Below are 25420 nucleotides of genomic sequence, written 5' to 3'. Positions count from 1 at the left end.
ACAGGTGTTTGTCTGGGTGTGGACGTCCGTCAGTCTGTCTCTGATCTGCTCACTAAACCTGGAGACAAAGTGCAGATTTTCTGCAGCCATGATAAAACTGACTACACGATGATGCTGTGGTACCAGAGAAGCCCTGCAGACACGGCTATGAAGCTGGTTGGATATTTGTATTTTGGAGATGTCACCATGGAAGAAGAATACAAGCAGAACTTTAACCTGTCTGGAGATTTGAGCGGCACTAAAGCCAAGAATGGATCTCTAATGATTCACATAACAGGACGGGAGGAAGGAGCAGTTTACTACTGTGGAGCAAGTGAAGCACACTGATAAAGATCCCTCTAAGACTCTACAGCAGGGGTGGGGAAACCCCGGCCTCCGGGCCGTATACGGCCTACGAGACCATTTCTACCGGCCCGCAACGCAATAAGATTTTTATATTTTATATGTGCACTTATACAGTGGGACCGTTCGCTAAACTCCGCGAGCTGCGAGTAGCAGCTAGGTTAGCGTATTTTTGCCTTTCGTGTCCTGAAATTTCTTTCGTAACAAGAGGAAATATTTTCCCGTTTTCTGAGATAAAACAGACGGTTATGTTATGTCCGAGTCAAGGTCAGGGTCAGTGAACACAGCATGTGATGAGTCGTAGTGGGCTGACTGATTGACATTGACACGGACGAAAAATGCGTAGCGAAACACGACGAGTTGAAAGGACAGATGAGTTTGGATAAAATTAACGCTCTTCGTCGGAGTTTGGAGGCTCAACAAGCAGCTTTCACACGACCATGTGCCGACAGAGAGAATAATACGCGTGGAAGTTTTGTGATGAGTGAATTAACAGCCACGAAGCTGAAACCTGACGCCGAAGGAGAGTTCGTGAACGCGCCTCGTAGCCGCCGCTGAGGCGCTCGCGCCGGACAACGTAGAATTGTTTCAAAGTGTGAATTTTTTTTCGTGAATAACTACTTAACTAAGACATATATTGTTATGATTCCAGTGGCTAACGGTATGTTTTTATGGTCAAGGAATCTTAATATGTAGTCAAAGTATATGTGGGACTAATATTTATGGTGGAAATCACAATATGCCAGGAATTGTTGCGCTTGGCGGAGGTCTGCGCTCTCCGAGTGCTTTCTAGTTGTTATTATTATTGTCTTTATCTTTCTTTCTTTTAATTATTTTCTTGATTATCTTGTTGTATTGCAGTTTTGTGAGTAGAGGCCTCGAACAGGCCCTTACTGGTCTCTTGCCTCAACTCTGCACCTCTTTTTTTATTGTTTTGTATGATCATGAAAACATATTTTACTTGTTTGTCATTTTATTCTATTTTTTTGGTGATTTTATATGCATGTGTGTTAAATAAATAATTCAAACTCAAATGCAGCAATCATGAGACTTAGTAACACAGTGGTTATAGACTTTTTTTGTCTTTTTTTTGTATCCCTAGCTATGTGTTCGTAATAGTATGGCCCTCGGAGGACTTTATAAAAATTGAAATGGCCCTCGATATGAAAAAGGTTCCCCACCCCTGCTCTACAGAAACTGAATCAGCTCACACACACACACACACCTTCACGTGAATAAAGAAGCTTTTCCAAGACCAGACCTTCACTCATGTCCTCAAAGAGCTCACACATATAATCAGTGTGGTAGAATCTCAAGATCAAGTTCTACCTAAAGGTGGTTGAGGAGGTGTTTTCAGCCAGAGCAGAGCCGCCCCCTCCTCTCAGACCCCCCCTGCTCATCAGAATCACCACCACTGAGACGTTCTTGCCTACTGGGGCTAAACTGGCACACAAGAGTCTTCTTGAGCCAGCCAACATGATCTTCATGCTTCTGGTAGTTTGCAGCCTTTATTTGTCTGCAGCTCAGGGTAAGAAGGTGAGACCAAAGAACAGAGGCTGCACAGCTACCGTGGCCATAACCTCTTCTGCTCTTCTCCTCACAGCTGCTGCCGACGACAAAAGTGTCCGTCAAACACCTCCGTCCATCACAAAGAGAGAAGGAGATGCTCTTGTCAGTGGGATCAACTGTTCACACCAAGTTTCCAGCTTCCAGGTGATACTCTGGTACAAACAAGATGAGAGCAGGGCTCTGAAGCTCCTGGGATATCTGTACACCAACAACCAAAACGTGGAGGAGGACGTGAAAGAGAAGATAAGTTTTGATGGAGATGGACGTTCAGGTTCCAGCCTCAGCATTGCTGCTGTTGGGCTGAAAGACAGTGGGGTTTATTTCTGTGCTGCTAGTCTCCACAGTGCTGCAGGTTCCCCTCAAGACAACACACAAACCCCAGCCATCAGCCCCAGGAGGGAAGAACCTTTTCACTCTGAGGCCACGAAGATGGGCGGAGGAATTAACACCACCCACCTTGTGACATGGAGGCTTGACTCAAGGAGGACATTGGAAATGTTCACACCAGCCTGAAGGAGCAACAGCCTCATGTTCTTATTGTGATACACTCCTGCAAATGAGCAGCATGATCCTTTTATTCCTGTTCATCACTCTAGATTCTCTTCTAGCTTCAGGTAAAGGAAACTAAATGTTGCACATTCTAACCTGGTTGGTGAGCAGCTGATTTTCTCTGTTTGTGTATCCGTTCATCTTTTCTGTCATTGTTCTTCTGCGGTTCAACAGGCTCCTCTCTCAGTGACCAAGTCCACCAGAGTCCAGCAGACATTTACCATCAACCTAGAGGAACAGCCAAGATAAACTGTTCACACAGTATTGAGACCTACGACCAAATCTTCTGGTACAAGAAGTCCAACCTGGAGCTTCAGTTATTGGGATACATGTTTATCAACGAACCAAACGTGGAGAAAGGAAGTGGCGTGACCATAGAAGGAGACGCCAGAAAAACCAAAACCTGCACGTTAATAATTGAGGGTCTGAGTGTGAACAGCAGTGGGGTTTATTTCTGTGCTGCTAGTCTCCACAGTGCTGCAGGTTCCCCTCAAGACAACACAAAATCACCCCAATCTTCACCTCCCTAAACACCTGCTGGGAGCTGCATCCTCAGATCAGTGACAGCTGAGACTTTAAACACTCAGACTGTCCAAATATGATATAATATAACCTTCCTTCAGTTTAGCTGATAAACTGTGACGTCACAATAGAAATCTTGCAGCCTTAGAGATGAAAATATTAATGTCTCACTGACCTGACAATCCAGGGTCCAGACCAGGATGCAGAGTTGTAGTCTTACACACCTCTCTGCTGCTTCCTTAGAACCCTCATCCACCAACAATAACATATTTAACACTATAGAGGTAGTCTCTGTTCCATGGTTAAAAGTTCACCAAGCACAGAGCAGGGGAGCGGTCAATCACCATAATCTTATTAAAATTAATAGCAATCTATCACTCCAAGTTATTAATTAACCCTAACCCTGGTATAATTCACATATCAGGACCCTCAAGCAGAAAGTGCGAAGACGAGAAAGGAAGTGGCATTCTTGTAAAATAGACAGCTATCATGTAGCCTGGAAAGACTGTCTATTAGTTTATAAAAAGGCCCTCCGTAAGGCTAGAACAGCTTATTTTTTTCTTTAATTGAAGAAAACAAGAACAACCCCAGGTTTCTTTTCAGCACTGTGGCCAAATTAACCAAGAGTCACAGTCCCCTCCTCTCCTCTCCTCTCCTCTCTCCTCTCCTCTCTCTCCTCTCCTCTCCTCTCCTCTTGTAGTGGAATTTCCCCTACGCTAAAACACTCAAACTTATGTTTTCATTAAGTCAATATACCTATGCCAGTGCCAATGAATTGAATTGCGGGGATACCACAACAAAGTCGAATGATGAGTCAGGGTCAGCTGGTTCACGATCCAAACGATGGTTTATTGTCGATCCACAATTCACCATGCATGAGAAGTAGCCCGGGCTAAGTCTGAATACTGACAAGAATTGTCCTCCTTTTATACAATTTGGAGCCTGGGGCTACCCCGCCCCGGGCTCCTCCTTCTGGTTAGCTATTTTTACTCATTTTCCACAGTTAAGTACCTTTTTCCCTACTTATCAGAAGTCAGGTGTACCTTACAGGGTTTTTTTTAAACAAACTCAACAGACCATGCCTTGGCTTACTCCCATACTTTCCATTAACCCTCTAATAACTTCCCCGGAGTTTCCATCTCAAAGCATACATTCAAATAGTGACACGTATACATATAGCAGGTGCTCAAACAGTGACAATGGCTAGTACGTTTTGTCTGCATAATCATTAACTACGAAGGTCTAATCGTTAACTCAAAGGTTAAATATAGCGCCTTATGCCCGTTACCCTCTTCACTCTCCTCTCCTCTCCTCTCCTCTCCTCTCCTCTCCTCTCTCTCCTCTCCTCTCCTCTCTCCTCTCCTCTCCCTCTACATGAGACTGGTCCTGCTCAAGGTTTCTTCCTGTTAAAGGGGAGTTTTTCCTTGCCACTGTTGCTTGTTGGGGGTCAGGCCCTGGGGTTCTGGAAAGCACCTAGAAACAATTTTGATTGTAAAAGACGCTATATGAATAAAGGTTGATTGATTGATAACCAAGTCGGTATCTACAAAGATTCCTTTCTCAGCAACACTTCTTGACTACCATCAGAAGAAATTTACCACACTTCTCTACACTTCTAAGTCTATTTTTTTTGCACGTGTACCATTATGGAGTGCTATTTTTAATAGCTGTTGATATGGTCCGTTGTCATTATCAGAGAACGGAATGCCACTTCTCTGACGGAACACATCTGTCATTCTATGAGAATATTCTTCATATGATTCATTTTCTCTCTGCTTGCACCTTCCTATGGCAATATAATCAGCACGGTGTGTGAATTTGCCTCTCATTCTCCCAAATACACCATCAATTTGAGTTCTGAGATCATTTGTGTCAGGGGTACAGGGCCGTCCTGTTGCCTGCTCTATGGGAGTCCAATTGCCTCTGACTGTTGACCATTTAGGGCCTAAGACAGTCATCAGGACTTGTTGTGTTTCTGCCCCATTTGTATGGTAACTTCTCATTAACTCATTTATTCCCTCTATACAAGCTTCGACGTCTGCGCGGGCTTAGGAATTTCAGCACAAGCTTTTTTACAATCCTCTGGTGTCCAGGTCCTGTAGACAAACATTGTAGGGGGTTGAAGTCCTACACCACTATTTGGATTGGCGACTTCTGTCATTGGAAAAACATCTTCGACACCAGGTTTTGGTTCTGCTACTGTGATGAATGAATCGCCATAGCCTATTGGGGGTCCTGGACTGAACGCCCCAGGAATATGTCTATTCCAATTCATATTACTCATGTCATATTGTGAACGTGTACACCTAATTGAGGTGTGTTATGTCCTTCTTGGAGGAAAGGATTATGACTGACTCCTCCTTCTGCCCCCTGAGGGCTGTTAGTCATAGAACTATGTGGTGTGGGTGCAGGTGGTTCCTGTGCAGGTACGTTTACCATTCTGTGTATTTGCCCGGAGACGCCCGTCTCATCATCTTCAGGTCTTACATAGGCGGATAACGATGGGTATTTAGATTGAGGAGGACTAAAATAAGGTGGTGGTCCTTCCTCCACTTTTTCTTTTAATTTCTTTCCTGTATTGTGACCTTCTCATCTTTGAACAGACTCATCGTACCAGACTTTGGCACAATGGAGGCCATATTTATCCTCTTTTTTGGGATCAGATTCTGCCGTTTCTTTTATTTCTTTCATCAGGGCCCTTAATTTCTCTGGTTTATCCAATTGTCCATCAAATCCAAACTTATCATGCCATATTTTAACAAAATGTATTGACCCTGGATACCTTTGTTCCATGTATCTACAACATGGAGGGATTTTGAACCGGTCTCTTGCCTGTCCTTGTCCCATTCTGAGTTATGTGAGTCCCTACAGGACGTAAAATCTCAGACTTCCATACTTCCTTTTAAAATCCTTTGTTGGTACTTGTCAGGCTTCTACCTCAATGAGGCGGACAAGTCTTGCCTCTGCTTCCAACTCAGGAGGATAGTTCCCCGAATGAACCACAGTCAATTGCGGGAATGCTCCTTACCCCTCTGTGTCGTTGTTTCACCAGAATATGGTTCGGTGTCCGTCACTGGAGGACTTCTCGTCTCAGGAAGCCGCCGACCGGCCTCGCGCCGAATTCACGACCGAGGTCTTTGATGCAGAACCGCCGTTGATGGGTTCTGGCTGTACACAGTCTTCGGTGTTCGGCGTCCTGCTGACGAGATTACCTCACAGATTGGGCTCCGGCTCGAAGGACCAAATTATGTTAGAGTTGAAACAGAGCAACCCAGCAAAACCCTGCATGAATCAACAAAAGACACAGACACACGGGTGACCTTGCAAGGGAGAACGAGCAGCAGTTCACTCTGGAACACCCTCCGTCGTTCTGCTGCTCCTCTGCAAACCCCCTTCCTTTATTCACATCAGCTTGTTATCTTTGTGGTATTTCACCCCCTCCCTAGACGCTTTGAAGGTTTCAGATAACAATCTCACAGTAAATCTGGTGCTCTGGACAAGTGTATTAAATCAAGAGAAGTTAAAAACTCTCTGATTTTTCTTCATCTACTTAGGTGCTAAACATACAAATGCATTTAAACGATACTAATAGAATAATTATTCTCACACTGTCCACCTCCCAGTTTCAGGCAGTTTGTTTTTCATTGGTTTAAAATCTCGTAAAGATTGTCGAAGTGAACAACGTCTGTGTCTTCATCGGACCTTCACCAGAACCTCTCTTCAGTCTTTTTCATAACAAATTCTCCTGTCTGCTCGGCTTCCATTTTTTTATTTCCTCCACCCGAAAAAGTGGCACATTTTAGTAAATGCAGACTTTTTAGTCTTTTGGGTCTGCTGAGATGTCTGCGGGTCTTCGTAATCGCTCGCTTTCTGCTCGTTCTCTGTCCTTGGTTTGTTTTTGCGATGCTTCTTCCGTCTCTTCCTCTCTGTCAGCAGCTCCAAGGCATCGTTTCCTTCCTGCGCTCTATAATCTTTACTATGCCTCTTCTTCTTGTCATTCTGAGGCTCTAGTTCACTATCACTGATCTTACCATCAGTCTTCTCAGGGTCCTTGTTGAGGGATTTTTTGACCTTGTTCCAGTCCTTCCTGAGATGATCCATCTCTTCGGTTTTTGACTCGCTCCTTGTCTTGTAATCCTCCAGCTCAACACGAACGCTCTCAAAGTGCCTTTTGGTGTAACTCAGCTGGTTTTGCTGCTCCTTGTATGATAGCATAATGATGTCCTTCTCTTGCTGGAGACGATCACACAATTTCTTCTCCTGCTGGGTTTCTTTTCTTGAATCCTCTAGCTCACTCTGGAGACTCAGGACCCTGCTTCTGACGTTCTTCTCTGAGTTTTTAAAGCTGTGAAGCATCCCCTGGTTTGAGAGCATTTCCATACTCCCCAGGCCTCTCATGAAAAGACTGGACTCTGAAGACTGAAGATCCAGTTTGGATTTTTTGAGGTCAGCCCGGAAACTGTCAAACTTCTGTCTGAGATCTTTTTTACAGGTTGGGTGCTCCTGCTCCAGAGGAGCTTCGCCACTGGACTGTTCCCTCTCAATTGTTTCCCGGGCTTTCTTGAGGTCCTGCTGAAGAATCTCATACTGGCGTTTGAAATCTTTGAGCTCATCTTTATGATTCTGAAGCTGTTCCTCATATGCAGCTTTGGTCTTCTTCAGCTCTTGTTGGCAAAGGTCTGAGTGTTCCTTGATCGTCTTTTTGTGGCCACGCTGAAGACTCTCCAGTTGCTGTCGGACATTATCCAGCTCAGTTTTATGCTTTTGAATCTCCTCCGCACATGAAAGTTTTACCTTCTCCAGTTCTTCTTGGGCAGCCTTGTTCTTTCTCTTCTCTTGCTGAAGGTCTGCCTCAAACCATTTTAGCAGGTTCAAACATTCCTCTAAGTTGAGGTTTTGGAGCTTTTCTTCTGATAGAAGCTCTGACTTGTGTGTCTTTATATGGGGTTCAGCTAGAAAGGATTTGTTGGAGTATTTGAAGGATTCTTGTAGCTCTTTGTCCTCTAAAATATTCCTTTGTGGAGGTTTTGCGTTGACTTCAAGAGGTTTGTCTTCATGGGCATCAGAAGATTCAGCACTTTCTTGCTGTTTCACTTCCTTAATTTCTTGTAATAATTTGCTCATATTATTTCTGCCAACTAAAATGTCCTGATGAGCTCTTTCATAGTCCTCAATGAGAAACTTGATGTCCATTTCTAGATCGATTTGCTCATAAACTGCCTCCTGGATGGCTTCCCAGTCGCCATCCTCTGATTCAGATGAACTAGTGGGTTTATTTGGGTCAGGCAAATTCAACTCAATTTCCTCAATTAATTCATCAATTGAGGAGAGAAGGTCACGATCCTCTTCTAATAGCTCTTCACCCTCATTTCTTCTGTCCTGATGTCTGTCCATTTGCTTCACTTTGGTTGTCTTTGTGCTGATTTCATGAAAATCCTCATCGCCTGAGTTCCAGTCACCTTTCAGGATCGACTTCAACATTATGACTAATTATTAAGGTAAACTAACATTTGTACATTACTTAAAAACCATCAAACATTGACCACAGGGTAACAACTTTGTAGCTGCTTTAATGTTGCATCAAAGGCAATTTGAATAAAGTCTGATCATATTGAAATGGGCCTTTAATGGTTGAAGCCTTTACTACTGTGCTACATGTGACAGGAACTTCCGTTGGGTAACGTATTGCGTCACTTCCTGTCCGGCTAGCCAGGGCGGCTGGGTGACGGATCGCAGGAAGCGTAGCCAAAACCAAAGGCCCACGGTGCACCACCACCCGCTTTCCTGCCACTGTAGCTTGTTGGGGGTCAGGCCCTGGGATTCTGGAAAGCGCCTCGAAACTATTTTAATTGATACAGAAACTATATCAATAAAGATTGATTGATTGATTGATTGATCTGAGGAGAGCAAAATTCTCCACAGATGCTGTAAATACTGTTCAACTCTAAAAATAGAAAACAGGTTCCATTCTTGATGTTTAACAACGGTTATTGATGAGCAGGCTTGTGCGTGTGCTGGTGCGCTTCACTCACCCTGGTGTGATGATCGACTCTCCAACTCAACTAATTAAGGAATAAATTAAAAATGGTGACATGTTTCTCCAGGAAACTCATGAAGCCTCCAGAGAGCTCACTTTCCAGAGCATTCCCATCTTGACAAGTGCATGAATTGACCAGTAGGAGGAGACAAAACACAGTAAAGAGAAAAGCTGTTGCATATGCAGATCAATACACCCCCCCCCCCCCCCCCCCCCCCCCCCCCGGTTATATAGATGCATTAATCAGAACCTGGTAGAGTTGGAAGAATCTACAGGAGAAGCTAAAGCGCCTTGAAAATGTTTGTGCTCTTTATTTTATTCCATTTTCTCCATCTGCCAGAGAATGAAGGTCAGTTTTCAAACCAGATATTGTTGAAAATAAAATTCCAGTTTAAAAATGTGCATTTGTTTCCCAACAGGAGCCGCCGACACCAAAAGTGTTTCCCAAAAACCTTCTTTCACTATTCTGAGAACTGGTGAATCTGTGGTCAGTGAGATCAACTGTTCACACAGCATCAGTAGTTACAACCAGATCTACTGGTACAAACAAGATGAGAGCAGGGCTCTGAAGCTCCTGGGATATCTGAATACCAACTTCAAAAACGTGGAGGACGACGTGAAAGGGAAGATAAGCTTTGATGGAGATGGACGTTCAGGTTCCAGCCTCAGCATTGCTGCTGTTGGGCTGAAAGACAGTGGGGTTTATTTCTGTGCTGCTAGTCTCCACAGTGCTGCAGGTTCCCCTCAAGACAACACACAAACCCCAGCCGTCAGCCCCAGGAGGGAGCTGTTCAAACTTCCTCGACCCCTTTTTACAACAAGCCTCTCATCAATTTTCACTCCCATAAAGTCTTGAAAAGGTGTCTCAGCTGTGGCTGCGACGTTTGAATAAAAGATCTGGTCCCTTTTCTCCTGGTCTCAGACCTTCCTCCTACGATCCAGCTGACGGAGGAGGCTGAACACACCCTCCAGCGTTTGAACATTTAAGAGCTCTTTAGATCTCTAAGATACAGGATTGCTCACTAAAAGCCTCATCTTTGATGCTTTCATGTCTCCACATCACTTCCGCTTCCTCCCCTGATCAGCAGCAGAGTCTCCAGCAGGTCTCACATTCACCATGAAGCCGTCTAACATCTTCATCTCCGTCAGCTCCATCATCACCGTCTTCTGCTCCGAAGGTTTGTGGTTGCTCAGCTATTTACTGTGGTGCCATCTGGACCTGACCTTCAAAGAGAGCTTTCAGCAGCTCTTTTCTCACTCATTTAATCCTAATCCATCGTCTGAGGGTCACACATACAGAATATGGTTCATCTGTCTGCAGGGGTTCACCTCAGTAAAGATAATCAGGTTTCTCAGACTCCAGCGGAAGTGCTGACGAGACCAAACGTTCAAGTCAACCTGAGCTTCACACACACGATCCAGAACTATAACACGATTCTCTGGTACCAGCGCCCAGCAGGAGACACTGGCCTAAAGCTGATCGGGTACGTGTTTTATAAAACCCCCACCGTTGAATCGGCATTTAAGGAAGCCTTTGCTGTGAGTGGAGATGGAGAGAAAGCAGCTCATCTCCACATCCTGGGACACCCTGAAGACAGCACAGAATATTACGGAGCTGCAAGTGTGCACAGTTGGCAAGAAAGAGACTCCGTCATACAAAAAGCCCCAGAACAACAGGAGATAAAGTGCACGCCAACAGGAAACAGCTGGAAACGTGCGGCACGGTAGCAACTGGCGGTTTGGGGGACGGGAGCCGATCCCAAGAGCCAGGGGACATCCTCACGGGTCCAGCCGGGTTAACCAGGTTAACATACGGGAAGGGGGGGGCAAACAAAATAGGAACACACTTACTGAAAAAAGACCTGTGATTACAGCAACCTCGTGCACAAAGAAACAGAATTAAGGAATGAAACGTTTACTGGGTTCATTAGAAAGTTATGGTTCAAGATTTGTGTCAACTAATTCGTCCTAACTGATTCATTCATTCTTTTCTTTTCGAACAAGCCAAAGAAATCTTGTTATTATTGGGGGTGTTTAATATTCACGCCCTAAATAAACCGAAGAAAACACTAAATCTTCACATCGTTTTCAAAGAATAGAAGCTCATTAATTCCAGTTCTGAGGACGTCAGGAGGAGCCAAAGTCAAGTGGAAGCAGACGAAGATGCCGTCTCTTTTCACTGATGTGTATCTTCTAACGTCCGTTTCCTCTTTACACCCGGGTCACGTGACTGAAGGCGTCTCCACAAACCAGCACACAAACGTCTCCTCTGGTTCGTGTCGTCTGAAACGGTTCAGGATGAGCCGCCTTCTACTTTTCTGCTGCTTTACATGTGAGAAACTGGGGGAAAGATCCATGGAAAGTAGATTTCTCCACAGCAGGTGTGAATGATTTCTTCTTTTTCCCAACACAGGTGTTTGTCTGGGTGTGGACGTCCGTCAGTCTGTCTCTGATCTGCTCACTAAACCTGGAGACAAAGTGCAGATTTTCTGCAGCCATGATAAAACTGACTACACGGTGATGCTGTGGTACCAGAGAAGCCCTGCAGACACGGCTATGAAGCTGGTTGGATATTTGTATTACCAAGAAGTCACCATGGAAGAAGAATACAAGCAGAACTTTAACCTGTCTGGAGATTTGAGCGGCACTAAAGCCAAGAATGGATCTCTAATGATTCACATAACAGGACGGGAGGAAGGAGCAGTTTACTACTGTGGAGCAAGAGAAGCACGCTGATAAAGATCCCTCTAAGACTCTACAGAAACTGAATCAGCTCTCACACACACACACACACACACACACACACACACACACAACACACACACACACACCACACGTCCTGGAGCAGCCAGACCAGTACACCTCTACTCAACCTCGTCTCTTTAGGAAGCTGAATGTGTGGCTGGTGGTGTGTGTGTGTGTGTGTGTGTTGTGGGGGGGGCGCACACCAACACACCAGGGAAATTGGTCAGGTGTTTCTGTGGGGTGGAGCTATAGAACAGAAAGAGGGATGGGCTTAACTGCTATGAGTCTCATGCTCAAATACAAGAGGCAGACTTGGGTCCTGCTGGGGGGGATTTTAACATGGGCACCATCTTCGCTGCCTTGAGCTTGTTTCTGCTCGTTGATGCTCCTCAGGCTGTGCTGATCACCCAGTGGCCCCAGTACATCTCCAGCCTCCCTGATGGCAGCACAGAAATGCACTGTTTCCAGAACGACACAGACTATGACTATGTGTACTGGTACCGGCAGAAGGACGGAGAAAGCTTCCAGATGGTGGCATCTCTGGTCGCTGACCTTGTAAACTTCGAGGAAGGATTTAAATCTGGATTTGAGGCAGCAACAGTGACAAAGAAGCTTTGGAGTCTGAAGATCAGCAGCGTTCAGAGAGCAGACCAGGCTGTGTACCTGTGCGCTGCCAGTCTGCACAATGCTGCAGCACAGCGCACGTCTGTGACAAAAACATGCCGTACCGGCAGCTGGCTGGCGTCAGAGCTCCGTTGATGGAGGGGAAAAGCAGAAGCGCCCTCAGCGCCGAACTGGATCAGCTGATCTGACAGTTTCTCTCTCAACTACTTCTACTTTACCTGCTCATGTTCTCTGCTCTGACCTCATTCGGTGTCCTAAAACCTTTCAGCCAATCGGTGGAAGCGTGGGACGTGTTCGTGATGACATCTCCATGGGGGGGGGGGTTTGCTTTGCCAGTGTTGCCTGCAGAGGCTATGAGGATGTCTTCGCCTGTGCAGCCCGCTGTGCTTCTTCTGGGATGGTTTTGCTGTAAGAACAGACGTGACACAGACTTGGTCCAACTGTGCAGGCTCTAACTTCACCTCTGAACCCTCCACAGATCAAGTGTGCGGAGTCACAGTTCACCAATCTCAGCAGCAGATCGTGGCGGCGGGCAGCAGCGGGGTCCAAGTTGACTGCAGCCACGATGACACGTCGTTGACAGTGATGCTCTGGTACCAGCAGAGAAGAGTCGGACCTCTGACCCTGATTGGATACGGATACGAAACCCTTCCCAACTATGAGGCTGACTTTGAGAAAGAGTTCAAGATGACAAGACAGAGCGCAGTCAACGGAACGCTGGTGATTTCCAGCGCCGCGCCGTCCCACTCGGCTGTCTATTTCTGCGCTGCCAGTGCACAGTGATGTGGTTTTACGTCTCCTCGCCCCAAAAACCTTCCTTCATTAACAGGAGCAGCTGAATGCTGCACAGCCACCATTGACTGTTTGGTCTTTATTTAAATGCTTAGCTGCCTTTTCAGACACGTGTCCAGGCGACGTTCCGCAGTGCTTCACGTCACAGGGACACAATGTGAAGGCGGTCTGGCCCAGCTCCTGGCCTCGCTCTGTTCCCTGCAGAACCCCACCAAAGGTTCCTCCAGACCCACTCTCTTCCAGGACCCACCTGGGCTGTTACTCAATCATTTGCATAGTTTGCACCCTGGTGATGAAATAAGGAGCAGAAATGCTTCACACACACACGGCAGGAAAGCGATGTTAAGCTCTGGAGCAGCTTCCTGGCTGGTGAACATGTTCCCGCCCTTAATGCTAGCGGTCAAAGAGCACAAACACGCTGAGCTTTAAACCGTGCAGGTGATTCCACCAAATTCACGACAGAATCAACGCAGTCACCACTTCAAGTTACAGCGCTTTACCATCAAGCAACAGTACTTTTAGCTAAAGCCGCTCAAACGATAGCTTAGCCAAGTGTACATATGGTGTTTTATACAACTTTAAAGACGTTATGATGTATGAGGGCCATAAAATAAAGCCTTTACCTTTTAGGGGTAAACCTGGATATTCCAGCACGTCAGAACACATGACATGTCATGATCAAAAGTTAGCATCAGGTTGTTGCTCAAAAGTTAGCATGTGTGATGACTGGAATATGATATTTTAGGGAAAAAAAGACCTCGTGTCTCATTTAAATGTTTGTAACAAAACTGTGATTTGTCTGATGAGCCTGTTTATTACCGACCAAGCTACAATTAAAGCAAAGGCGGACCTGGTGGGCGGGGCATGTTTGGTTCAAAGGAAGACGACAGCCAATCAGATTAAAGGAGGCTCGGCCATGAGTCAGCAATAAAACGACGGTTCGGTGACTTCCATCGTGAATAGTTCACCTAAATTTGGGATAATTACCGTGTTGTGTCATATCCAAGAAGTGGAATCGTTATTAGTGATCATGCTGGTCACATGACCAACCAGCGCAATTCTGCCTCTGCTCATTCCAGCCAGACTCGTCACCATGATCGTCCCAATCCTCTACCTGTCTCTTTTACACACAGGTGGGTTTGCTAGTCAATTTTAAAGCTGCATTTCAAAAGGTTTATTCAGGTATCAGCTCAATCTCGTTTACTCTTGTGTTGAGTGGAAATGAACTCGGGTTCCTCTTCTGCAGGGTTCACTGTTCTGGTGCTCCAGTCTGGAGGTCAGCTGTCTCCTCCAGGAGGTGCCGTCACACTGGGGTGTAGACTGGGTTCAGGAGTCGGCATGAGCAGCTTCACCATGTTCTGGTACCGGCAAAACAGCCACACAGCCGCGTTGGAGTTCGTCGCCAAGGAGTACGGCCAAAGTTCTGGATCTTTTCAGACACTTATTGACAGCGCCAAAAACAGCTTTTCCCTCCTAATTACTCAGCTGTCAGCCAAGGACAGCAGCACCTACTACTGTGCTGCTCATCACAGTGATGCAGCCGCAGCAGCCGGTCGCACAAATATCTGCAGATGATCACAGGCAGGAAGGAACTGGTTCCAGGGTAACAAACCTTGGATGTTCATCCACGTGTAAAACACTGTTGGGGAACCAGAACCACTTCCTGTTGGGGACCTTACGCTCCCTCCTTGATATTCCTATTCCCATTTTAACAGGTCTTCAGCTGTGGTCAGGTGACCCACAGTGACAGCACAGGTGGGTTCACCTCTAGCTGTAACTACTGGCCCCTCTGGACAAGGGTCCAATTCCATTTAGCTGGTACTGTTACAAAAGTGCTACATGGCAACCTGCTGCATCAGTGACGTCTGAGCTGGGAGTGACCAACAGCACAAGGTTACTGAGCACGGCCGAGTCACGGCCAGAAGGTTGCAGGTTCAATTCCAAGTTTCTTTGTGGAGTTTGCGAGCTCTCCGATTCCAGGATGTGTTCCTGCCTCTTTGCCAGTGACTGATGGGATGGATTCCACCCCATGTGATCCTGGTTGGACCCCAGTGAACATGAAGCTAAACACGCTGGTCGACGGGAGGAGGAGTTTCCACTGTGGCGGGTGGTTGTGCAGCACCTGCGGACCGCCTGCCTGACTGACAGCACAACCACACACCGTCACTATGGCAACAATTGTCCTTGTGTTAATTTTCTCCCGTAAGAACATTAAAATCTGCTTCTTCTTCTTCTTGTTCTTCTCTGAACCTCTCTTGTGTTGCAGATTTCTCTTTGTGCGTGAACATTTTCCAGCCTCCGTTTGTGATCAGCCGTGAAGGAAAAGCTGCAGTGAGGATCCAGTGTGAACAAGACCACGAGCACGAGCACGAGCACATGTACCGGTACCGACCCAGCCCCGGCCGGGGAATGCAGCGACTGGCGTTTTCTCATGGAACAGGCTCATCGAGCACCGAGGCCCCCGCCAACACGACCAAGTTCATCATGTCACGACCCGCCTGGCTCAAGTCCTCCCTGCAGATGCAGCGGTGTATTACTGTGCATCAGGTGGAGCACAATGGTTCTGAAAGCCTCAGCCACCTGACAACAACCTGAGGAGCTTCAGTCCTGTTCCAACACCCAGATCCTCCTACAAGCTTTACCAAGTCTCCTCAATCTGGTTCCTCTGTGCTGAAGTCCACTTTTGTTAATCCGACGATATCAAACCTTATCAAACCTCTAAAGTTAGCTTATGCTGCCCCCTACGGGCGCGAGGCAGAACTGCAGCGTGGGTCTGCTGCATATACAATAAAGACTCTACTATAGCATACACACCACCACCCCCCCCCCCGGCCCACTCATGTTGCTCACCAACCATTTGTCTACACATTTACACCCTCGTGCTCACGTATGACAACCAACTGGCTGCTTTACCATAAATGTCAGAACAAACATTTCCTACACAAACAGGAAGTCAGATGTTTCTGCTGAGTGAAGAGATGCTGCAGAGGGAATGAGAGGATGTGGGCAGATACATAAATAGAGGCCTGTGTGTGTAGTTGTGAGCACACACACACACACACACACACACACATACACACACACACACACACACAGGTGTCATGGAGGACGTTCAACTCAGGCAGTAACAGCAACCACAGCAGCAACAACAGCGACAACTGGGTGAACAAAAACATCTTCTTTCATCTAAACGTTGGTTTTCGCGTCAATAAAACCTGAAACTGGACTGAAAAGTTCCTCTTTGCTTCCTATATTTGTGTTTCTTTATCAGCAAAGCAGAATCACCAGAATCAAACACACATTATTGTCGGAGCAGAAATCCCACATGAGATTCAATCTAATCAATTATTCAGAATCCCAGTAAAAGTCCAGATGGTCACAGAAGTGTCTGAACCTCGTGGTTCAGTGTTTCTGCAGAGCAACAATCATTTCTTTCGATGTGAGACCAGCAGACTGTGAGCTGGAAACCAGGAAGAGAACCAGAAACCAGAAGGAACCATCGTCAGGAGCATCCTGCAGTAATGGAGACTGGCCATACTGGGCTCATCATACTGGGCCGGGCCTGTCATACTGGGCCCGTCATACTGGGCCCGTCATACTGGGCCATTCAGGCTGATTCGGACATGGAGCTTAAATTTGATGATAAAACAATCTTCTACTGTCTCCAAGATCGTGGCGGACTCACTCACTCACTCACTCACTCACTCACTCTCGCAGGAAGTGATGTCAGAGCTGAGTGAGGCTCCTCCCACAGCAGCTTTTCAACGTCGCCCTCAGACTCTCAGAAACAAAATGGACGTGATGGTGAAGGAAGCAGCTGTGTTGTGGTGGCTGGTGGTGCTGCTGTGTGCAGGTACGTTCAGCACCGTCCCACGCCAACACAACCTCCTGGGTGACAGATGTTGAGCTGTGATGTTTCCAGCTGCAGGTTTGGTCGCTGGCAGTGATGTCACACAGCCGGAGCAACTGTGGACGCACCAAGGTGACGACGTGACCATAAACTGCAAACACACGAAGGACAGCAGCTACTACCAGATGTACTGGTACAGACAGTTGCGGGGGGAACACATGAAGCTCATCGTGTTTACAACAACCGTAGCAGAACATGATTTTGGGAATTCCGACAAGAGGAAATTCTCAGCCACAAAGCCAAACGCTGAGAGCGGAACGTTTACGGTGAAGAACCTGGAGGCAGCAGATGAAGGTCTGATCTTCTGTGCCGTCAGTGAGCACAGTGACACCGACGTGGGAGGAGGCTGAACACAAACAGCAGCACACACACACGCACACCAGCCTAAATTTCCCTACAATGTTAATATTTACTGGTTTATATAGGTGGAAATGAGGAGGCCCCGCCCCCTTTCTGAGCCCACCCACTACTGATGAGGCATTCTTGAGGAAAGGAGGCATCCCTCTTCTGTTGGAGACATCCAGCCTGGCTCCGTGCACTATGGGTTCCCTTGCTCAACTCGGTCAAAAGTCTCTTCCTGATCTAACGAAATGAGACCAGTATCGATGCCTGATGAGCTAGAGACCTCCAGAACATCCCGAATTAGGTGGACGTTGTCCACCATGGACCTGCCGGGCACACAGTAGGTCTGATCTCAGTGGAGGACCTGCTCCATAGCTTCCTCCAACCTGGTAGCCAAAGCCTTGGACAGAATTTTGTAGTCCAAACACAGCAGAGACACAGGGCGCCAGTTCGCCTGAGTTCGTTTCCTCAGAGACCTGAGGCAGCTCCCTGCAGAACCCCTCAAACAGAGCCTCATTCTCATGGTTCTCGCTGGCGTAGAGGCACGAAAAAACTCCACTGCACGCTCCCTTATCTGGCCCGGCTCTACGCGTTCCTGCCCTGTGCCCGTCAACAGGACGGACGACCCCAGTCTGCCCATGCTTCTCCTCCAGCCCAGAGGGGCCGTCCATCTCTGATGTTCTGAATCCGGGACCTGACCAGTGCACCCTGTACCTGACCCTCCAGCAGGCTGGCGAAGGCCATTTTTTTTAACTTCAATGCGTCCTCGCCCTTTCTGATGGGGGCACTACCTTCCCATGTCGGGAGGGCCAGGAACTCGTCACTCATGAACGGCGGCACGTTTGACAGGGTGATCGTCAGCGGGGTCACCTGATCAAACTGTCCCCCCACGGTGACCCCCGTCACACCACCGCCCCCTGTAGCCAGAACCACCTCCTCCACACGGAGCCCGCCCCCACTTTCACTCCGTGTTTCCTGCTCAACCCGGCGTTGGCCGCCACACACACACACACACACACACACACACACACACACACACACACACACACACACTCACTCACTCACTCTCACAGGAAGTGATGTCAGAGCTGAGTGAGGCTCCTCCCACAGCAGCTTTTCAACGTCGCCCTCAGACTCTCAGAAACAAATTGGACGTGATGGTGAAGGAAGCAGCTGTGTTGTGGTGGCTGGTGGTGCTGCTGTGTGCAGGTACGTTCAGCACCGTCACACGCCAACACAACCTCCTGGGTGACAGATGTTGAGCTGTGATGTTTCCAGCTGCAGGTTTGGTCGCTGGCAGTGACGTCACACAGCCGGAGCAACTGTGGACGCACCAAGGTGACGACGTGACCATAAACTGCAAACACACGAAGGGCAGCAGCTACTTCTATATGTACTGGTTCAGACAGTTGCGGGGGGAACACATGAAGCTCATTGTGTTCACAACAGTCGGAGCAGACCATGATTTTGGGAATTCCGACACGAGGAAATTCTCAGCCACGAAGCCAAACGCTGAGAGCGGAACGTTTACGGTGAAGAACCTGGAGGCAGCAGATGAAGGTCTGATCTTCTGTGCCGTCAGTGAGCACAGTGACACCAACGTGGGAGGAGGCTGAACACAAAGAGCAGCACACACACACGCACGCACACACACCAGCCTAAATTTCCCTGCGTTGTTAATATTTACTGGTTTTTATAGGTGGAAATGAGGAGGCCCCGCCCCCTTTCTGAGCCCACCCACTACTGATGAGGCATTCTTGAGGAAAGGAGGCATCCCTCTTCTGTTGGAGACATCCAGCCTGGCTCCGTGCACTATGGGTTCCCTTGCTCAACTCGGTCAAAAGTCTCTTCCTGATCTAACGAAATGAGACCAGTATCGATGCCTAATGAGCTAGAGACCTCCAGAACATCCCGAATTAGGTGGACGTTGTCCACCATGGACCTGCCGGGCACACAGTAGGTCTTATCTCAGTGGAGGACCTGCTCCATAGCTTCCTCCAACCTGGTAGCCAAAGCCTTGGACAGAATTTTGTAGTCCAAACACAGCAGAGACACAGGGCGCCAGTTCGCCTGAGTTCGTTTCCTCAGAGACCTGAGGCAGCTCCCTGCAGAACCCCTCAAACAGAGCCTCATTCTCATGGTTCTCGCTGGCGTAGAGGCACGAAAAAACTCCACTGCACGCTCCCTTATCTGGCCCGGCTCTACGCGTTCCTGCCCTGTGCCCGTCAACAGGACGGACGACCCCAGTCTGCCCATGCTTCTCCTCCAGCCCAGAGGGGTCGTCCATCTCTGATGTTCTGAATCCGGGACCTGACCAGTGCACCCTGTACCTGACCCTCCAGCAGGCTGGCGAAGGCCATTTTTTTTAACTTCAATGCGTCCTCGCCCTTTCTGATGGGGGCACTACCTTCCCATGTCGGGACGGCCAGGAACTCGTCACTCATGAACGGCGGCACGTTTGACAGGGTGATCGTCAGCGGGGTCACCTGATCAAACTGTCCCCCCACGGTGACCCCCGTCACACCACCGTCCCCTGTAGCCAGAACCACCTCCTCCACACGGAGCCCGCCCCCACTTTCACTCCGTGTTTCCTGCTCAACCCGGCGTTGGCCGCCACACACACACACACACCACACACACACACACACCACACACACACACACAAACACACACTCACTCACTCACTCTCACAGGAAGTGATGTCAGAGCTGAGTGAGGCTCCTCCCACAGCAGCTTTTCAACGTCGCCCTCAGACTCTCAGAAACAAATTGGACGTGATGGTGAAGGAAGCAGCTGTGTTGTGGTGGCTGGTGGTGCTGCTGTGTGCAGGTACGTTCAGCACCGTCCCACGCCAACACAACCTCCTGGGTGACAGATGTTGAGCTGTGATGTTTCCAGCTGCAGGTTTGGTCGCTGGCAGTGACGTCACACAGCCGGAGCAACTGTGGACGCACCAAGGTGACGACGTGACCATAAACTGCAAACACACGAAGGGCAGCAGCTACTCCCAGATGTACTGGTACAGACAGTTGCGGGGGGAACACATGAAGCTCATCGTGTTCACAACAGTCGGAGCAGACCATGATTTTGGGAATTCCGACAAGAGGAAATTCTCAGCCACAAAGCCAAACGCTGAGAGCGGAACGTTTACGGTGAAGAACCTGGAGGCAGCAGATGAAGGTCTGATCTTCTGTGCTGTCAGTGAGCACAGTGACACCAACGTGGGAGGAGGCTGAACACAAACAGCAGCGCACACACACGCACACACACACACCAGCCTAAATTTCCCTGCAATGTTAATATAGGTGGAAATGAGGAGGCCCCGCCCCCTTTCTGAGCCCACCCACTACTGATGAGGTATTCTTGAGGAAAGGAGGCATCCCTCTTCTGTTGGAGACATCCAGCCTGGCTCTGTGCACTATGGGTTCCCTTGCTCAACTCGGTCAAAAGTCTCTTCCTGATCTAACGAAATGAGACCAGTATCGATGCCTAATGAGCTAGAGACCTCCAGAACATCCCGAATTAGGTGGACGTTGTCCACCATGGACCTGGCGGGCACACAGTAGGTCTGATCTCAGTGGAGGACCTGCTCCATAGCTTCCTCCAACCTGGTAGCCAAAGCCTTGGACAGAATTTTGTAGTCCAAACACAGCAGAGACACAGGGCGCCAGTTCGCCTGAGTTCGTTTCCTCAGAGACCTGAGGCAGCTCCCTGCAGAACCCCTCAAACAGAGCCTCATTCTCATGGTTCTCGCTGGCGTAGAGGCACGAAAAAACTCCGCTGCACGCTCCCTTATCTGGCCCGGCTCTACGCGTTCCTGCCCTGTGCCCGTCAACAGGACGGACGACCCCAGTCTGCCCATGCTTCTCCTCCAGCCCAGAGGGGTCGTCCATCTCTGATGTTCTGAATCCAGGACCTGACCAGTGCACCCTGTACCTGACCCTCCAGCAGGCTGGCGAAGGCCATTTTTTTAACTTCAATGCGTCCTCGCCCTTTCTGATGGGGCACTACCTTCCCATGTCGGGAGGGCCAGGAACTCGTCACTCATGAACGGCGGCACGTTTGACAGGGTGATCGTCAGCGTCAGCAGGGTCACCTGATCAAACTGTCCCCCCACAGTGACCCCCGTCACACCACCGCCCCCTGTAGCCAGAACCACCTCCTCCACACGGAGCCCGCCCCCACTTTCACTCCGTGTTTCCTGCTCAACCGGCGTTGGCCGCCACACACACACACACACACACACACACACACACACACCACACACACACCACTCACTCACTCACTCACTCACTCACTCACTCACTCACTCACTCTCACAGGAAGTGATGTCAGAGCTGAGTGAGGCTCCTCCCACAGCAGCTTTTCAACGTCGCCCTCAGACTCTCAGAAACAAATTGGACGTGATGGTGAAGGAAGCAGCTGTGTTGTGGTGGCTGGGGTGCTGCTGTGTGCAGGTACGTTCAGCACCGTCCCACGCCAACACAACCTCCTGGGTGACAGATGTTGAGCTGTGATGTTTCCAGCTGCAGGTTTGGTCGCTGGCAGTGACGTCACACAGCCGGAGCAACTGTGGACGCACCAAGGTGACGACGTGACCATAAACTGCAAACACACGAAGGGCAGCGGCCTACTACCAGATGTACTGGTACAGACAGTTGCGGGGGGAACACATGAAGCTCATCGTGTTCACAACAGTCGGAGCAGACCATGATTTTGGGAATTCCGACAAGAGGAAATTCTCAGCCACGAAGCCAAACGCTGAGAGCGGAACGTTTACGGTGAAGACCTGGAGGCAGCAGATGAAGGTCTGATCTTCTGTGCTGTCAGTGAGCACAGTGACACCAACGTGGGAGGAGGCTGAACACAAACAGCAGCACACACGCACACGTACACACACACGTACACACACACACGTACACACACGCACGCCTAAATTTCCCTGCAATGTTAATATTTACTGTTTTTTATAGGTGGAAATGAGGCGTTGGCCGCCACACCACACCACACACCACACACACTAAACTAATTTGGAACCCCCCCCCAATAAATCTAACAAACAACTACATTCAACAAAATTCACACAAAAAGGAGAGAACAAATAGAAAAAAGTGCTCTTGCAGAATGTCTCCCTCTCTTCTGCTCACACACCTCCCACCAGGAGGAGGAGAAGCCGCGAGCCCACCGGCCCGAGCGCAGCAGGAGGCTCCAGGACTGACGTGGACACAAAGGTGGAGCCGTGTCTTCAGAAACACTCGGCGCCCCCTTCAGGCTACACGCGTCATTACACTAACAGAGACATGAGAGGATGTAAATGAGTCGGGATGATCATATCAACATCAAGGTGAATCTTTCAAACAAGACATTCAGAATGAATTCACAAAGAGGTGGGTCCAGCTGTGATGTCACTTCCTGAAACATCTGCAGCCCTGCCACAGAGCTGTTTCTCTCTTCCTTCCTGGTCCTGGTCTTCTCTGAGCCTCCACACAGCAGCCTGGTTGTTGAGCTCAGCTGCTGCCACAGAGATGGAGGCTGAGATACGGAGGAGCTGGGTGGAGGAAGGAGACACCACCAGGGCGGAACAGCAGGTTTTTGTGTGATGTTTTCTCACGGTGGGGACAGGGGGCCACGGTGATACACTCCAATAGAGCCGCCGTACAAAAACCTGCTCTCATGAGGAGCCGCTGTCTCAGATGACTGCAGCTGCTCTGAAGCTGCTCTGAAGCTGCTCTGAAGCTGCAGCTCTGAAGCTGCAGCTCTGAAGCTGCTGCTCTGAAGCTGCTGCTCTGAAGCTGCGCTGCTGCTCTCAGCAGGCCGGCACAGCCGGGCCTTCAGAACCTGTTCACTTCCAGAAGATGAGCTGGAAAGATGAAAAATGTCTCTCAGATCATGAGTTCAAAACTTGAAAGATCCACACTCAACAATCCAGGTTTGGAGGTGGTGAAGCTGTGAAGAAGCTGTGAGGCCTCTTCATCCTCTGGATTATTCATCTGGATTATTCTGGAAGCTTTGCTGACTTTTCGGTCCGGGAGACTTTCAGTGTGTCACTGGAGCTGAAGCTTACTTTGGACCAGGAACCAGGGTGACGGTTCTGGGTAAGTCCCAGTTTAAGACTGTTTAAGAGAGGATACCAAAGCTGAACTTTTGAGCTAAAGTAGCGCCGCTGTGACAAACACTGAGCCTGTTCACTTTGGACCAGGAACCAGGGTGACAGTTCTGGGTAAATATTTGATTTTATTTCTGTGTTTGGAGCTTATCGGGATGTTTGAGAGCATCATCACTGACAGAAGCAGCAGTTGTCAGACTACCAGTTTGATGCTCAGTATTTTTACACTGTGACAATGCTGAAGCTTATTTTGGACCAGGAACCAGGGTGACGGTTCTGGGTAAGTAAGGAACTGAGATAAAACTCGGAAAGGCTGCAGCGGTAGCTTAGCCTCTGAAAGGCTGTTTCAAATGTTTGACGCTAATGGTTCTGGTGCCACGCTTGAACTCTGTGCAACTTATGAAGCGTACTTCGGGTCTGGAACCAAACTGACAGTTCTTGGTAAGTTTGGCCACATTGATGTCACCTTGAGCTGAACACTTTAAGCAGGACGTTGTCGAGGTTTTGCTTGTGGTGCCAGAAGGTTCTGTTTTAAAGAGAGAAATCAGAGAGGAAGGTTTGTCTTCGGGTTCTGGCCCAGTTCACCGTGACTGGAGGCTTTCACGCTTCCTTCGCTGCCGGAACCAAGTTAACGGTTTTAGCTCAGAAATGAGAGAAATGAGGCAGAAGCTCAGCTTTAGCTTCATTTCAGTGGTGCTGAAGGTGGTGAGAAATGAGCAGATGTGTTTGAGAACCACGGCACCGGCACCAGCGCCGCGCCGCGCCGCGCCGCTCCGGACGCGCTTTTGCTCTCAGCTCGTGTCAGTGTGACAACTATGATCCAGCGATCTTCGGCAGCGGCACCAGAGTGACGGTTCTCGGTAAGAAAATGGGAAGATTTCAATGTCCGTTGCCCTTTTCTGAACATAAACGTGGCTCGTGGGGGGGTTTCGGGTCGTTTTGCTGGTTTGACAAACGTGCAGAAGTCCGAGCGGCAGCCGCTGACGGCCAGAGATGTTCCGAGTCCGGTTCTGTGCGCGGAGGCAGGTCGGAGACAGATTAGCCCGGTCGCTTTTCCGTCGGTGCTGGCAGACGCTTTGCTGCAGCCGTCAGTAAGCGGAGCGGCTTTTGTCACTTGTCCGTCCAGAAACGGGTCTCAACGTCACCAGGCCGACGGTCACGCTGCTGCCGCCGTCCTCCAGAGAGTGTCGCAACCAAAAAGACCAAATAAGGAAGAAGACCATCGTCTGCGTGGCCAGCGGATTCTACCCGGACCACGTGAGCGTGTCCTGGGAGGTCAACGGGCAAAAGGTGACGGACGGCGTGGCGACGGACGGCGCCGCCCTGCGGGCCGAGGGGAGGTTCTACAGGATCAGCAGCAGACTGAGGGTCTCTGCTGAGGACTGGTTCCGTCCAGACTCCGACTTCACCTGCATTATCAGCTTCTTTAACGGAACCAGCACAGAGCTGTACAGCGCTTCGCTCCAGGGTGAAGGTACGTGATACTATCAGCCCTGACCTTTGACCCCAGACCCTGCTGACTGATGTCTCCTCTCTGCAGCTGCCGCGGCCACAGAGGTGATGAGCAGAGGTGAGCACACACACACACACAGACACAGACACACACACTCACACACACACACTCTAAATGTCGCGCCGCTCCACAGAGACCTATCTGAGGATCACGCAGGCCGCCAAGCTCTCCTACGGCGTTTTCATCCTCAAGAGCGTCGTCTACGGGGCCTTCGTGATCTTTCTGGCCTGGAAGCTGCAGGTAGGTTTGGTGTTTCACACCTGGGACAGGTGAGCTGCTGGAGCCCTTCCTGTGGTCTGACTACTCTCACGGTTCTGGTTGTTCCTGTTTCTATTGCAGGGTTGGACGGGGAAGCAGAACCTCTGAGAC

The 25420-nt window shown here is 49.0% G+C and overlaps 1 protein-coding gene and 3 gene segments (V, D, J or C); all 4 read left to right on the top strand.

Moving 5' to 3' along the window:
• Nucleotides 1-12071: 12071 nt before the first annotated feature.
• Nucleotides 12072-12624, top strand: LOC130539817 (Ig kappa chain V-V region MOPC 149-like). The segment is given in 1 exon segment: nucleotides 12072-12624. A coding segment is annotated over 1 exon segment (420 nt).
• LOC130539815 (T-cell receptor beta chain V region C5-like) lies at nucleotides 12612-13737 on the top strand. The segment is given in 2 exon segments: nucleotides 12612-12796; nucleotides 12867-13737. Coding segments are annotated over 2 exon segments (489 nt in total).
• A 3800-nt stretch (nucleotides 13738-17537) lies between these two features.
• On the top strand, nucleotides 17538-19098 carry LOC130539816 (T cell receptor beta variable 7-7-like). The segment is given in 2 exon segments: nucleotides 17538-18641; nucleotides 18717-19098. Coding segments are annotated over 2 exon segments (462 nt in total).
• Nucleotides 19099-20111: 1013 nt separating this feature from the next.
• LOC130539820 (M1-specific T cell receptor beta chain-like) lies at nucleotides 20112-25324 on the top strand. The gene is made up of 6 exons (XM_057058438.1): nucleotides 20112-20261; nucleotides 20331-20642; nucleotides 23465-23527; nucleotides 24665-25012; nucleotides 25079-25108; nucleotides 25185-25324. The coding sequence occupies exons 1-6, from the start codon at nucleotides 20132-20134 to the stop codon at nucleotides 25322-25324; spliced, it is 1023 nt and encodes a 340-aa protein (XP_056914418.1). The 5' UTR covers nucleotides 20112-20131.
• The last annotated feature ends 96 nt before the right edge of the window (nucleotides 25325-25420 follow it).

Source organism: Takifugu flavidus, chromosome 16 (genome assembly GCF_003711565.1).
Source record: "Takifugu flavidus isolate HTHZ2018 chromosome 16, ASM371156v2, whole genome shotgun sequence".
Taxonomy (NCBI): domain Eukaryota; kingdom Metazoa; phylum Chordata; class Actinopteri; order Tetraodontiformes; family Tetraodontidae; genus Takifugu; species Takifugu flavidus.
The sequence above is the reverse complement of the archived record's forward strand: the minus strand, read 5'-3'. Positions and strand labels throughout refer to the sequence as shown.